This window comes from Lonchura striata, chromosome 2 (assembly GCF_050655825.1).
Source record: "Lonchura striata isolate lonStrDom1 chromosome 2, ASM5065582v1, whole genome shotgun sequence".
NCBI classification, from domain to species: Eukaryota; Metazoa; Chordata; class Aves; order Passeriformes; family Estrildidae; genus Lonchura; species Lonchura striata.
This window is the reverse complement of record NC_140704.1, coordinates 140,776,353-140,790,645: the sequence shown is the minus strand read 5'-3', so window position 1 is coordinate 140,790,645 and position 14,293 is coordinate 140,776,353. Positions and strand designations below refer to the sequence as shown.

At 33.2% G+C, this 14,293-nt stretch overlaps 1 protein-coding gene across 6 annotated transcripts in view; it reads left to right on the top strand.

The window, feature by feature from the left end:
- Positions 1-14,293, top strand: part of CSMD3 (CUB and Sushi multiple domains 3) — a 578,243-nt gene that overhangs the window by 326,308 nt on the left and 237,642 nt on the right. For all 6 annotated transcript variants that reach the window (XM_085572460.1, XM_085572459.1, XM_085572458.1 and 3 more), the window contains 3 exons: positions 678-1,004; positions 7,385-7,579; positions 11,790-11,928. In XM_085572460.1, coding sequence (XP_085428586.1) covers positions 678-1,004; positions 7,385-7,579; positions 11,790-11,928 — 661 coding nt within the window. The remainder of the gene's footprint in view (positions 1-677; positions 1,005-7,384; positions 7,580-11,789; positions 11,929-14,293) is intronic.

The following is a 14,293-nucleotide window of genomic DNA, read 5'->3' as shown; positions in this document are numbered from 1 at the left end:
TTCCAGTTGCATTATACAGCATAAGTAAAACTTTTGCATTATATAGCATAAGTTGTATTATATAGCACAGGTATTTACAATGTTGTGATATTTATTTGTGGCAGCACCTTTCTTAAGTTTTCCACTAAACAGTATGGATCAAATATATTCAGGATGCAATCAGTTGCTTTCATCTCTGCAACTCAATTTAATATGGCTCAGCTGAATTTATTGAATATAATTTGTTATCCTGATAACAACAAAACATCATGTCTCTTTGAGGTTTCTTAATTTCTTGAGCCTCTGTGTGAACAACAAATGATAAGGGCACTATTGACTTTCTGCCCCTTTAATGTGCTTAGTGGGAGGTCTGCTCATCTAAGCAGTTCCCTACAAGAGAAAATAAGTGGTGCCAAGTGATTGTTATCAAGGGTAAATTGTAAGGACTGCCATGGATTTCCAATGAAACAAATACATTCTTTATTTCTTGTGGGGTCTACTTGAGAGGTATTTTTATTGAGAGGAAGGAAATATGAAGATTGAAAAAACAACCTTCTTTCCAGATTCACATATCACCACAAATAATGGATTATTCAGTTGAAGTACTCACCAAGTTTTAAGATTTCTTACAAAAAACTTAGCACTAAAATTGAAGTGTTTTATTCCATTGTCTAATTTATCTCTCCATTTTTTGGCAGTTCCTTGTCTTTCCAATTTCACTGCACCGATGGGAACAGTTCTTTCACCTGATTATCCAGAGGGATATGGGAATAATTTAAACTGTATCTGGACAATAATTTCAGACCCTGGGAGTCGAATTCATCTCTCCTTTAATGACTTTGACTTGGAATCTCAGTTTGACTTCCTTGCAGTTAAAGATGGCGACTCTGTAGATTCCCCCATAATTGGAACGTTTACTGGTGCTGAAGTTCCTTCCCATCTTACCAGTAATGGTCATATTTTGCGTCTGGAATTTCAAGCTGACCATTCCATGTCAGGACGTGGATTTAACATCACTTATAACAGTGAGTAATTGTAGTTTTTTGTGTGTGTGTGTGGTTTTGTTTTCAACATACAGTCTAGGAGATAAGCTTAAGTATTTAAAAATTATTCTATGTTAATACATCTTCAAGTAAATTCTATATACCTAAAAATTCCTAATATAGATGTCTGGATTATTGTTCAAATACTGTGCTAGGGCTGAAAATACATATATTGTTCTCATTTATTGCTTTAGAGATCATTGTGATAGGAGTGTTTGGCAGGCTGACAATCAGGCTAGTTCCAAATTGTAAAACAGGACTTTACTAAATTTTCTGACAGTGCAATGCCACATAATATTTATCACCACCACTGCCTGTACAAAACTGTTCTTGAAAAATCATATGTTCAGCTGTGAATGTATGTAATATCCTGGAGCTGATGGCTGCAGTCTTTGCTAGCTCCTAGCCACTGCAGTTCAGTGAGTAGCCATAGGAGCTCTTTGATCAGTCAAACCACAATAGACATGTCTTTTTTTTTTTTTTTTTTGCTGTTTTACCTACCTTACTTACTGACCACATAATACTAATTGAAGGTGATATCAAATATCCTCTCAAACACTAACTACCATTAGCATTTATTAATCTTTTTGCTGCCAAAACTGTTACATTTCTTCTGAAACACATATGAAGAACTGCCTACCTTGCAATGATAGCAAGTAATTTGGTATTTATTCCACACTAAAATCCAGACAGGATATAATCCCAGCAAGATACGCTGTGAAGCATTCCTGGGAGCATATGCAAAATTAAATTTTGTCACTCCAGCAGAATCCTGAAGTATTAGACTTGCTGCTATGTGTAAAGTGTGATAGGAAAAAAAGAGCATCTAGTAGGGGGTACCCTTCAACCAGAGCTTCTCCACCTCATCAGTCCCCTCACATCTAGATATTTGGATTTCTTTCTTTTTCTTTCTTTCTTTCTGGTGGTAGGGATAGCAGAGTTTTCCATGCCAACAGATAGATAAAATAAGCAAAATACAATAAATATTTTGATATTTCCAAAATGTGATGTCATGTGTAATTAGTCCCATTCCTGTCTTTCTCCATGACATCTCAGCATATATATAATTCCAGAGGCTTGCTTGAGATGTAAGAGAATATACAACAACATGATTTGAAGGGGAGCATATCTCCCTCCCTGTGTTACTGCTGGACTGTATGAAAAAATACTTTGTTGTTAGGGTTTTTTTACTCTTAAAAAGCCTAAACTAACCCTTAAATCAATAAGAAAATGAGAGATTAAGTGAGGTTGGTAATTCTGAGACCCAGACTTCACATTTTTCTCAAACAAATGTTAACAGTTAATATTATTTTCATAAAAATTCAAGGACTGAATTCCCCTGTGGCTGTTTATTTTTCTCACATCATCTTTCACCTCTCCATCTTTTTTTCTCTTTTTGTTTTTGTTTTGGTTTAGGTTGTCAGTCTTTCAGAGAATTATTTATTAAGATCTACATTAAACATTTCCTATCTCTGGGTAGGAAAGAGATAAACTGACACCAGATTGTTTTGTAAACATTATTTTTCTGATATTGTCTTGTATTTATGCTCTCAGCCCTCTGATTCCTCCTCAGATCATTTGTTACAAATATAGAATGTAAGCATGAAGAACGTGGTATCTTCTTACTGCTTTTTATAGGGACAGTCATCCTTGCAAACTAACCTTTGACTTGTAGCTACATATCTCCATACTGTAACTAAATATTGGAAGGTAGGGGGTTATTCAGAGCTATTGAAATATGAAATCAGCTATAAGGAACATGAGATACTGAATCCATATTTCTTTACAAAAGTTTTAACATCTGCTCTTTATTTTCTTTTGTCTCATGTCCTTTTAACATTTATAACGGTTCTCTTTACTTTAAAGTTTCATTGTAGTTTGCTCAGTGCTGTCAAGCCTAAATCTTGTGCTATGAAAACCAAAATCAATTATTGGAGGATCTAAGGTAGTCTTCTAGGATAAAAATTAGAGCTGTGTATAATTGTATTTTCTCAAGTCATCCCATTTCACACAACTATAACTAAATATAGGTCAGATGTGTAGAATTTATAATGAAAATGAAAGATGGAGAAGATTAGAATGGAGTGCTCCTTTTGTTTCATTCATATTTTGAAATGAACTAATTCATTAAATACTCTCAATACTTCAGATCTAACAATTCAGTGACACAGACATGTTAGTTATCAGACAAATTCTGCTTCTTTAAAAAATATGCAGATTTCTTTGGGCACATAGTAGTTTGATCATGTCATTTAAATTATACACCAATAGTATCAAGTGGTACAATTTTAATTTTAAAAAGAAGCAACAATCCAATATTAGCTTTTACCTGTTGTATATTGAAACTAATTAACTCTGAAAAGAATTTAACGCATTTATGTTTTTATTTGCTTTCATGGGTGTGTTTGTGCATGTGTTTGCTATACTCTGTAGCTAGAATACTTAAAGAAACAATACCTCCAAATAATGTCCCTACTATTTCTTCAGTAAAGACAGCTGCAATCTGATAAATTACAGAAGTAATCTTTCCATATTAAATAAAGACCAAAAGAGATGATAAAAAATGAGTGAATAGAAATTCAGTCTGTCTTAGCATTTGTAAGCCCAAAGTTAATTAAAAATATCTGTTTTCTGCTAATACTCCAGTTGATATATTCCAAAGCTATCAGTCTCTTTTTACTCCTTTCAAGAGTAAAAACAGTATATCACAGAAACAGTATGTCTTGATCAATCTTTTCTAATAAGGATGTAGGCTAGTAATGTAAATACCTTCATTAATATTTTTGAGGCGTAGAATGGAGAATAAAACTGAATTTTACATAATCTAATTATTTAATGGTATTTCTCTGAAACTATTTTAATGCCTTTTTTTTTATTCCAGAAACATGTGTGGTCTCAGATAATTCCTCTCCCAGTAAAATCTCACATAAATCTAAATTTTGTTGGAATTAAGTAAAAATTAGATTTCAAGTGTGTCATTTTTGAGTTATTACACTAAGTCTAACAAGGATTTCCTATTTAGTTAAATTTTGGGACTATATTATAGAAATATGTTACTTGAAAATGGATGCTACAGAGAATCTTCCAATAAGCAAAGGAATAGGAACTGAAAGGCTGTGATTTTCTGGTTGGATAAGGAGGCAGAAAAGTGTTTTACTAGGTGCAGCAGAACAAAGAGACATAGCAACCTAAAATTGTATTGGTTTAAGTTGCTATGGAAATGCATACTCATACCTGATTCCTTGTTTCCCCTTTATATCCCAAATACAAGAGCTGTTAATGATATTTCTCATACCTGTGAAGATATTTATAAAGTCAGACATCCTCTAATCCTACCAGTAATAAGCTATATGCATTGAACTACTCAGTTCAAGGGAAAGTATGAGCCTTTTATCATATTTGTGACTCCTTTATGAATGCTTCCCACTTTGTGTATATCTTTGTTTAATTATAGAGAACAGAGCTAGACATAATATTGAATATAATCACATACATTACAAGAAATAAATTTATATAGTCTCTTTGCTTCAGTATATATTTCCTAGTTTAATTTAGAACAGGCAAAATGCAGTGTGATGACTGAAGCCATGTGACAGAGAATGCATAATCACCTCTCATGACAAAGGAGTTAATTCACAGGAAATTCAAAAATTGCTAGGTCCTCCAAAAACCAGACTCATGCTAACCTTCCTTTGAGCTGAGGTGGATGAGTATTTTGAGGTAGAAAGCATCTTCTAGATTGCTTGATTTATGCTTGCTGTGGACTTCTTTGAGCTGTTCCTCAGTGAGTGGGGTATAGGAAGTGCTGGGCAAAAATCTTTGAATAAGCTTGAATGACCATCTGTTTCTTATTATATATATATATTTTGTTACTGTTTTTATTACAGCTGTTTAATTCTGTTAGCAAAAACATTATGAATTACATAGCATCCTGATGAAGTTTAAACTATAGACCTCTGATATCAGCCTAATTACTCCAAGACATTTCAGTCAGTGGACAATCCCAGATTATGTGTTTATAACTAAAAAGTGATGTAGTGAGGTTTATTGCTGTGTTCAAGTATGTTCTCACAGCACGTTTTTCCTGGCTATCATTCCTGTTAAGACTAGTACAAGTCTCAGAACTTCACAAGCTAGAAATCTTCAGAGTGTAGTGTACTAGAAATAAGTAGGAGTTTACGTGATGGTTCTGAAAAAGCTGCACTTATTTACACATCTTTAAATCGTCTTTCACAATAGTTTTTAGTATGAAATATATTGTTGTTATTTTTTATTCCTTTAACTTTTGTTTTTTCTCTGATATGTTCATCTGAAAGTGTTCTACACTTATCAGCTGAAACTCTTAGTGGGGCAAACCACCAAAACAATTAACTGCACCAGTTGACCACTCCTTTCTAGTCCTATTTGAAAAGACCTTTCAAAGCTGTGATGAGTTGTGATTAGCTAGATTCCTTCCCTTCTGTTTGTTGTTGTTTTTTAATGTAAAATGCATATTTTAGTCTTCTGAGTTAACAGTGAATTATCACCATTGCCCTGATCTGTGATTATATTTCCTGACATTTTTCCAGACATTGCTTCATATACCTGTACAGTCATAGCAGTTGATGAAGATAAATGCCAGAAAAACTGTATCTCCTCTTTACTTGTTCATAAGGAACTTTTCTGCGGTTTCCTGATTTGCTGATAATAAGTAAAATATTAATTAATTATATACCCATGTGTTCTTTTCCTTTTCATTCTAAGTCTAGTATTTAATATTACAGATCCACCGTGAAGCTTTTTAGCAGCATCAGCAGATGGAATTTGGTTCATTGAATAATACAACTGTAGCCAGGCTTAGCCAGGCTAAGCTACAAGTGACTACTGGTGGTGGGACAGATTGTCTTTCACTATCTTGCCTCCCAAAGTCATTCTATGCAGTAAAATTGTCCACCTAGGAGCAGCAGTGGCAGCATTTCCTGAGCTGAAATATAGAGCAATGAATTGATTTTTCAACCTTAATAAACTGGTGTCACACACAAGCAAGATAAACCTGGAGTCAACAGCTATCTATATTTATAAATAACAATATTGAAAATCTATCTCTGGGTTGTCTGAAAGTAGTAAGAAAAACACACAATCAATGCTTTCCCTAAAAGTGATGACTGTGAACAAAGAATTGGAAAAGTTTTTGTAACTCCTCTGGAAAAGTATGAGATTTCATCACTTTTAATGCAATCTTTAATGGTAGACTATTATTCAATGAAAACACTATTTCCATTCCCAATATACATGCTATTGCCCAAGTCAAAATGTCGATAAATAAATGCATTCTCTTGTCAGTTATTATAATTTAAAATGCCTCTGTAATGGAACATCTGAGAAATCTTTTTACTAACTTATTGAGATATTACTTTTAAAAAAAAATTCATTAGGGGATTTGTATATGTTTTGTCTAGCAGACACATTAGTAAAATTATAAGGGGAAAAATTAAAAATTTTAAAGACTTAGTCGCTTTGATGTCTCCACATGTAAACATATTTATGAAGATACAATTTGCAGTCATCATATATAAGGAAGGTGGATATTTGTTCTCATTGAAAAATCTACATTTTAAGAAATATAAGATGTATGTGTACTATTATTCATCAATAAAACAAAATACAATAACTAACTACTACATATCATTTAATGATAATGCTATAAATATTACTTTGGTAATATCTGTTAGGAACATGGTCTTTCTTCTCCAAAAGTAAGGTATATTCTGTAGTAAAAGACATGAAGTGTCTTTGTCATAGATCTACATGTATACAGGGAAATTTTTTTTTCTTTCAGTTTATCCAGGCCTATACTTGAAATGTTCAACGTTTCAAGTTTTCTTTCTTTGGCCAACATAACCCTTTTTTTTTCACTGTTCGCCAGCTCTCAAAACAGGAAACAAATTAACTATGGTAGGTTCAAGCCCATGAAGGTCAGCATGGCTCAAATGATGTGATGGTGAATTGCATGTACAAAAGATGAGTTAAAGTTTTTGTATCATACATAGATGCTTGCCCTGCCCTTCTGAAGGAACATTCTGTCCCATTTTAACATTAAATAGGATGAGTGTTGTTGGAAAAGGAGAATTTAACCATCACTGAAATCTGCCAGCAACAAGCTGTCCAAGCTGAGATCCATGCTGGTATAACTTCATATTTTAAACAATTATTTATACTCTTTTGCATTTTCTGCTGTTGAGCAAGTTCTTGTTTCTTGTTTTTCCCTTCAGTTTCCTAATATAAATTGTTTGTTCTTACTAGCGAACAAAATCTTAAAAAAAGTTATCTTCCTTACAAGAGTTCTATGCCTCTACCACTTTTCTTTTTTTCCTCTTAAAAAGCATTTGGACATAATGAGTGCCCAGATCCTGGAGTGCCAATCAATGCTCGGCGTTTTGGTGATAACTTTCAGCTGGGGAGCTCAATTTCAGTTATATGTGAAGAAGGATTTATTAAAACACAAGGAACTGAAACAATTACTTGTATGCTAGTGGATGGAAAAGTAATGTGGAGTGGACCTATTCCTAAGTGTGGAGGTATGTATAATATTTCTTTCTAAATCAGCAGAATGCATTTCAAATTTTCACCAAAGGAAGTTGAGATTTTTGCAAATGAATAGCACAAAGCTTCTGCGATTGCTGATACAGTATTAGATTAGAATGAAGATGTTGATCTCTTTTGGGTGTTTGGCTATGGTATTTAAAACTATTTAGGATGTTTTAGCTCTCTGTTGCAGTACTTGTGTTTCTTCTATCCACAGGGACTCTAGGCTGGGGAAGACTCTCTTAGAAATTGATTTTTATATTTTATAGAAATTAAGTACTTCCATGCATAGCAACCTAAAACCACAGTGTTATGCATATTTCCTTTGACTTGTTTATACTAATTGACACTAAAATATAATCTTTGCTTCATTACTTGTCTATATTCTAGGAACTTTGTGCCTAAAAGGGGAAAATTAATTAACCTCTTTGTAATGATTAAAAACAATTAATCAATGATAATATAATCTCTGATTTGTTAGCTTTTACTTTAAATAACAGTTTAGTTCTTATTTTCACCATGTAACTGCATTCATGACAAAATTTGAACAATTTTAATACACTAGTGCAACTGCTAATGATACGCTTTGCATCCATGTTTGCTTTCTGTAATGAATGATTATTGTTTCATATAAATAAGGTGTGTCAGTTTCATTAGACAAAATAGGCCATAATACCTTTTCTTTATTATAAGGCTTATGGATCTGTGCAACATTGCTAATAAAATATGAGGTTGTATTTTCAATGTTACATTAAAATATTAAATTACTGGGAATATTTTTAAGTGTCAGTCTATGCACAATGACAATATAATCCACAGGTGTCTGAGACTCTGAGTGGAAGATATATTGGAATCCTAAAGTTTGAGACACAGGTATATTTGAATTAGAGGGTTTATATCAGCTGTAGAATTAGATATATTTTAAAATTTATAATAAAATTAGAAGGCAAATTAAATTATTTTTAAATTAACAATTTAATTTGGTCTGTCAGAAATTTTATTGACTGTGTACACATTTGTCTCTAAAACAGAGGTGGTTGATATAAGCTCTACATATACTTCATAATTTTATTGTCATATATATCAAGTCAAAGGCATAAGCTCCACATACTGCCTAGGAATGTGACTGCTGTGCAGTTTTCTCTACAGTTCAGAATTTTCAGAAATTACAATATACAGGAGGGAGCAACTTAATAATCTAGTGCAGATGAACAGGGTCAACATACTAGTTTTTCAGGGCAATCCTGGCTAGCCTCTGCTGGGTCTTGCTTCCAGCTCTGCCCAATGCAGGACTCTGTTTCAGCTCAGACAGTCACTTTGTAATCACCAAACCCCCTTCCTGTAACCAATCCTGTCCTGATCAGTTTTCTCAGGTAGAACTGGATATGTCTGTAAAGGCACTAACTCTGTGTGTGTGTGTGTGTATGTGCACAAGTGAGCATCCCTGGTTCCTGGCTCCTTTTCTTTAGTGAAGGGGTCCTGCTTTTGCTGCTCTCTGATGATTTTGAGTTTGGGATTCCTGTCCTCATGCCTTTCATCTTTCCTGTGTGAGGGTTATAAGGAGGATTTTCTCATAACCTGTTCTAATATTGTGTTGTTGTACCCATAGAGAAGCTCTAACCTTGGTCTTCCTGCATAACTCTCATAAGGCTTAATATCCTGCCATTCTGTAGCATTAGTGGCAAGCTCTTAAAAAAAAATTTCTTAAACTATGAATCTACAAGATATTTCATGATTTTGTGAATAGCCTGTTATCCTAAATGATTTTTTCATGCTCACATATGAAAATTCCCTATTTCAACCCATGCACCTTGCTATACAAAGAAATAAATACAAATGGCTTCATGAGAATCCTTAGATCAGACTAAGATTGTCTTTTACTGTTTGACATAGGCCTGTGTTTGATAAAGATATTCTGCTTGACGACCACCTCTAGCTGTATTATATTTCTAGAATTTCATTTTGGGCAGATGAACATTGGGTATGAATATGTCAGACAACCATCAAACAGTACTATAAGAATGAAGAGGGGATTAGATTCAGTGTAAAAAAGGTTAGGGAAACAATCCTTTGGCATGATGACTGGAGAGTTGTATTTTCTACAAAACAAGGCTTTTTAAGATAAGCCCAGTAGTTTAGCTATTCTGAAGGAAAGTATTCCTGGGTTAGGAAATCAGCATGTAGTGGTGAAACAAAAAAAAACAATTAAGTATATTTCTGCTGGAGCCATAATCAGAGAACAGATAAGAAACATTTTCTTTAAGGAAAACTGGCAGCAAAACTTTCCTAAATAAAATCAAGAAACTCTTCCAAATTTAGGCAATCTTACAGTGTGTATTATTTTTAATGCACTATTTATATGAATATTTTTGTAATAGAGGTTTGGAACTTTTTCTATTTTAAATGCAAGCTGTGTCATGAAAATTTGGTGAGAATATGGAACTTTGTACAAGTTTCGTAACATTGTGTTGTAACTATGGAGTGTACTGGCTCAGAATAAGGCCATCTGGTTCCTATTCTTGTCAATATATTTTGTAGTTTATCAGCACCATAGGTATTATGAATATTTAAAAGTCCTTATATACAATAAAATATAGAGATTATTAATGCTCTAGAGTTAACCTTCTGGTTGTTGAGGTAAATATGAGTTTAAATAACTTATTGTTTGACTGGTAGTGTATACTGAAGGTAGTATGAAAAAAGACTCTAAGCTAAAAGGTGTGAAATGCCCACTTTAAATCCATCAGTGAATAAAAAAAGAAGTATACATTGGCATATTTAGAAGTGTTTGCAACATACTGAATTCTGAACTCTATAACTTCTTGAAATCTTTTTTTTCCTTACACATGAGGAAAAAATGGAGCATTATGTCATAAAAAAAAAACCAAACCCAAAGAAACCCCCAAAAGCCAAAAGCAACAAAAAAACCAAAACCAAAACAAACCTATTTACAGCAATTCATCAGTTTTATGTACGACCTTGGTATTCTCCTGAGAAAAATGAAGATCAAACAAATGTGTAATAATTCGTGGTGTTCAACTTGAAGTCATGTCAAAGAGAGCAAAATTAGTCTATTTTTTTGTAATGGAGAAATTCGAAATAATATAGACTATGATATATACTGTTCTACTTTGTCAAAATGAGCAACCAAAATGTTTTGCAGGCTCTGCTAGGTGAAATAACTGCAAACAGAAATTTAATAAATAGCCATGTTTTTCATATTTTATATATAAAAAGGTATATAAAATATTTTATATTTTTACATTATTTTTAGTAGAGTCACTAGCTTGTCAATGCCACAGTAAGACCTTTGCAACTTCTTTGAAATATACAGTGATATGCATAGTTAGATGTGACCCTAACTGTGACATAGTTTTTGTTTGGTTTTTTTTTGGAGTAGCCTTGTATGCATAAAGGCCACTGGAACCATGGTGTTATGAAACTCTGTGGTGCAGCTTGCTCTTCCTGCAATGTAAGATGCTTCTGCTCTCTGTCTAAATGGAAAAGGCCCTGGGTGTCCTGGTGGACACCACGTTAAATGTCTCCTTGATGTAAAGAAGGTCTGTGGTATCCTAAGATGGATAAGGCAAATTGTTGAGCAGGCTGAGGCAGGTTATCTTTCCCCTCTACATGAGTACTGCTTGCAGAAGTATATCTTATAATATGTATATGTATTTTCCAATTTAGAAATACCAACTAATCTTGTAAGAATTGTAAGTATGTCTTTTTCATGAATGAAGAATTTGAACTGCTAACATGCCAAGCAAAATATACGTGGTATGACCGTGGATTCCATGATGTCAAACTTAATATAACAGTTCACTGATTTCTAGTTTTAAACTGAGCTGAAACTTTAGCAAGTTTTCCACGTCTCTCTGCCCACAGTTAAAAATAAAAATAATGCTACTTTGTAGAGACTGTGTTTTGTTTATGCTCTTTAATGCAGGAAATGTATTACACACATAAGAACACAGTAGGGAAAAACCATTTTCATAATTATTGAACAGTTTATTTTATCTTTTTAAGGTCTTAATTCAGTTATCTCCATCTAATTCTGAACACCACAGAGCCTGTCAGCTTTAAAGCGACTGCATCTTCCTGCAACTGGATTTTCAATATTTGTTCATGCATTGATATTGGTAAATACGAATTGCAACTAATAAATCTGTACTATTTACCTTTCTCTTTTTTTTTCATTTTTAGCTCCATGTGGTGGGCATTTTTCCTCTCCAAGTGGAGTAATCCTCTCTCCAGGCTGGCCAGGGTATTATAAAGATTCCTTGAATTGTGAGTGGGTGATAGAAGCTGAACCTGGACACTCTATCAAAATTACATTTGAAAGGTCTTGGCTGAAGTTTTTCTTACTTCATGTTTTCTAGTTTTTACCAGGAAACAAGAGTTATTAGCTTTATCATAACATTAATTTGCATTATCTCTGCAAACAAGCAATTGTATTATCATGTAGGACTTTTGTAAACTCTTTCAGAGCACAGACAGTATCTTCATGTCCTGAAAAGCTTTTGGAATTTCTGCCCTTACCCATATTGAAGCCTGTTTAGCCTAGTAAAAAATGTTGCCTGTTTTTAAATATTAGCATGCTTCATTTGCTTTTAACTATATTGCTACGATGAATTATAATTGCTAAGTTATTTTTTTCCTCTCAAAATCACATAATCTTCAACTCTAAAAATTGGAATCAGCTGTGAAAACTAAATTAAGTGTAGTCATAATTTTCCCCACTCTGAATATTTAATTATCATATCAACTGAACTATTATTGTGAAAGGATTGTGTGCTCTCAGGATGGAGTTCCAGTGTCCTCAAATTACTGCAGCATTCTACTTTTCCTAGACTGATGTCTGTAACTAAGGTCCCTTCCTTATTCAAAAGATTGACATGTGCTGAAGCACCTTACATTTCTCATGGTAGCAAGATGCTGGCATTTAATTTGAACTCTTTATCAGAAAACAAGAAAAAAAATGCAATAAAGAATGCTATTCTTCTTATGTTTTAGAGATTTTTAATTGTAAATATAAAAAATTAGATGACAATCTAGTAAAAAAGCAACATTGATGATGAAAATTATAGTGTAGAAATATCATACAAGTACCTTTCAGCTGATATTTATACAGCATGATTGGACTAGACTTGCTCATTATAAAACAGCATATGCAAGTAATACTAATATTACTAATAAAGTCTGACACTCTTTTTCATACAGTTTTTGTTTGTAATACATTAATGCCTTGTCATAAAATTGTACAACCCCTATTACTCTTGTAAGAAAGATCAAAAAGAAGAAGTGGTCTCTCTGGATCAGAGAGAAAGCTTCTATCCTCTTTGTGACACCTTTTTTTCCCATTGCTGCTCATTTTTGACACTCTTGTCACTTGTCAGAAATTGGTCTGGTATGCATATTGCTCAGATGCAGCAATCCAGAGAGGCCCTACTTGCAGATAAACGTGCACTCTTTTGTATCTCTGTGCAGAACTACACTTAAAAATACATCTATGCATGTTCACACAGATGCACTTCGATATATATAGCTACATGTCTGGATGCAAAGAAAAAGTTATTCTATAAATTAAATGCTGGAATAAAACTTTATAGTGTATTGAAAGGAAACTATGGTGCTGTTATGTTATTTGCTTAGACATTATTTTTCACATAGTTTAAGTTTGCCTTCTGAGTAATTTATACATTAGCTTTTTAAAGATTCATTCTAGTCTTGGCTATTCTTGTTCTGCTACTTCTGCTTGCAAATTTTCAGCTGCACTTTCTTAATAGAAAAGGATAATTTTGTTGAAATACACAGTTTTAAAACTATAGCCAAATTACTTTCCTATATGATTAAAAAATCCCTACTATTTTGCCCATTTCTTTGCCTTTTAACTTTGTCCTGAGAAATACACATACTCTTTCTAGCCTTTATTGGTGCAAATACCAAAACTTCCAAAATATGTGTGATTGTTTGAAAGATTTTCAATTTCTTGGTGAGAGATTAATATTTATAGTACATGCCTATAATTTTAAAATAATTTTTAGATTTTCTAAGTTTCCCACTTGCAGGGTAGTTTCCTTTTAATCTTCCTACCTTCCTATATCTTCACTCTTATAATATTGAATAGGAGTGAGGTGCTGCATTCCATGACTGTATGCTAAAGAATTCCTGTGCCAAGGAGACAGAGACATGAGAAAAGGAGATCTGCAGACAAATCAAATAAAAATAGCTATTAAATTTTATGCTTTTGGCATGCAAAAAATAACTTTTTTATATATTTCTATATGATTGTGCATGTATTTTTTAAAATGTTTGTTTAGTCCCGTTCTACAAGCGTAGCTAAGATGGATGATCTGTTGATATTTTGTTACAAATCAATATCTTTTTATGCTCAATTGAAATGATAGAAGTGAGAAATGGCAATGCCATTCTTGATTGTAATGAAGTGTTTACCATGAAGCCTAATTATGAGTATTTAAATGTGAGAGATGCTGATAGCAAACTACTGATTGGAGTACTAGTCACATTTGTCTATTGAGCATTTACTGTGCAGCAGGAAATCCTGACACTGCAATGAGTTGATAAGGGTGTCTCTTAGAAACAAAAATGTGTGTTATAAATATTCAGGCACCTTTGTCTATTCAAATAAGGCCTCCTAATAACAGTGTATGTGGGATCTTTTGTGTTAAAACATTTTTTGCTCCTGT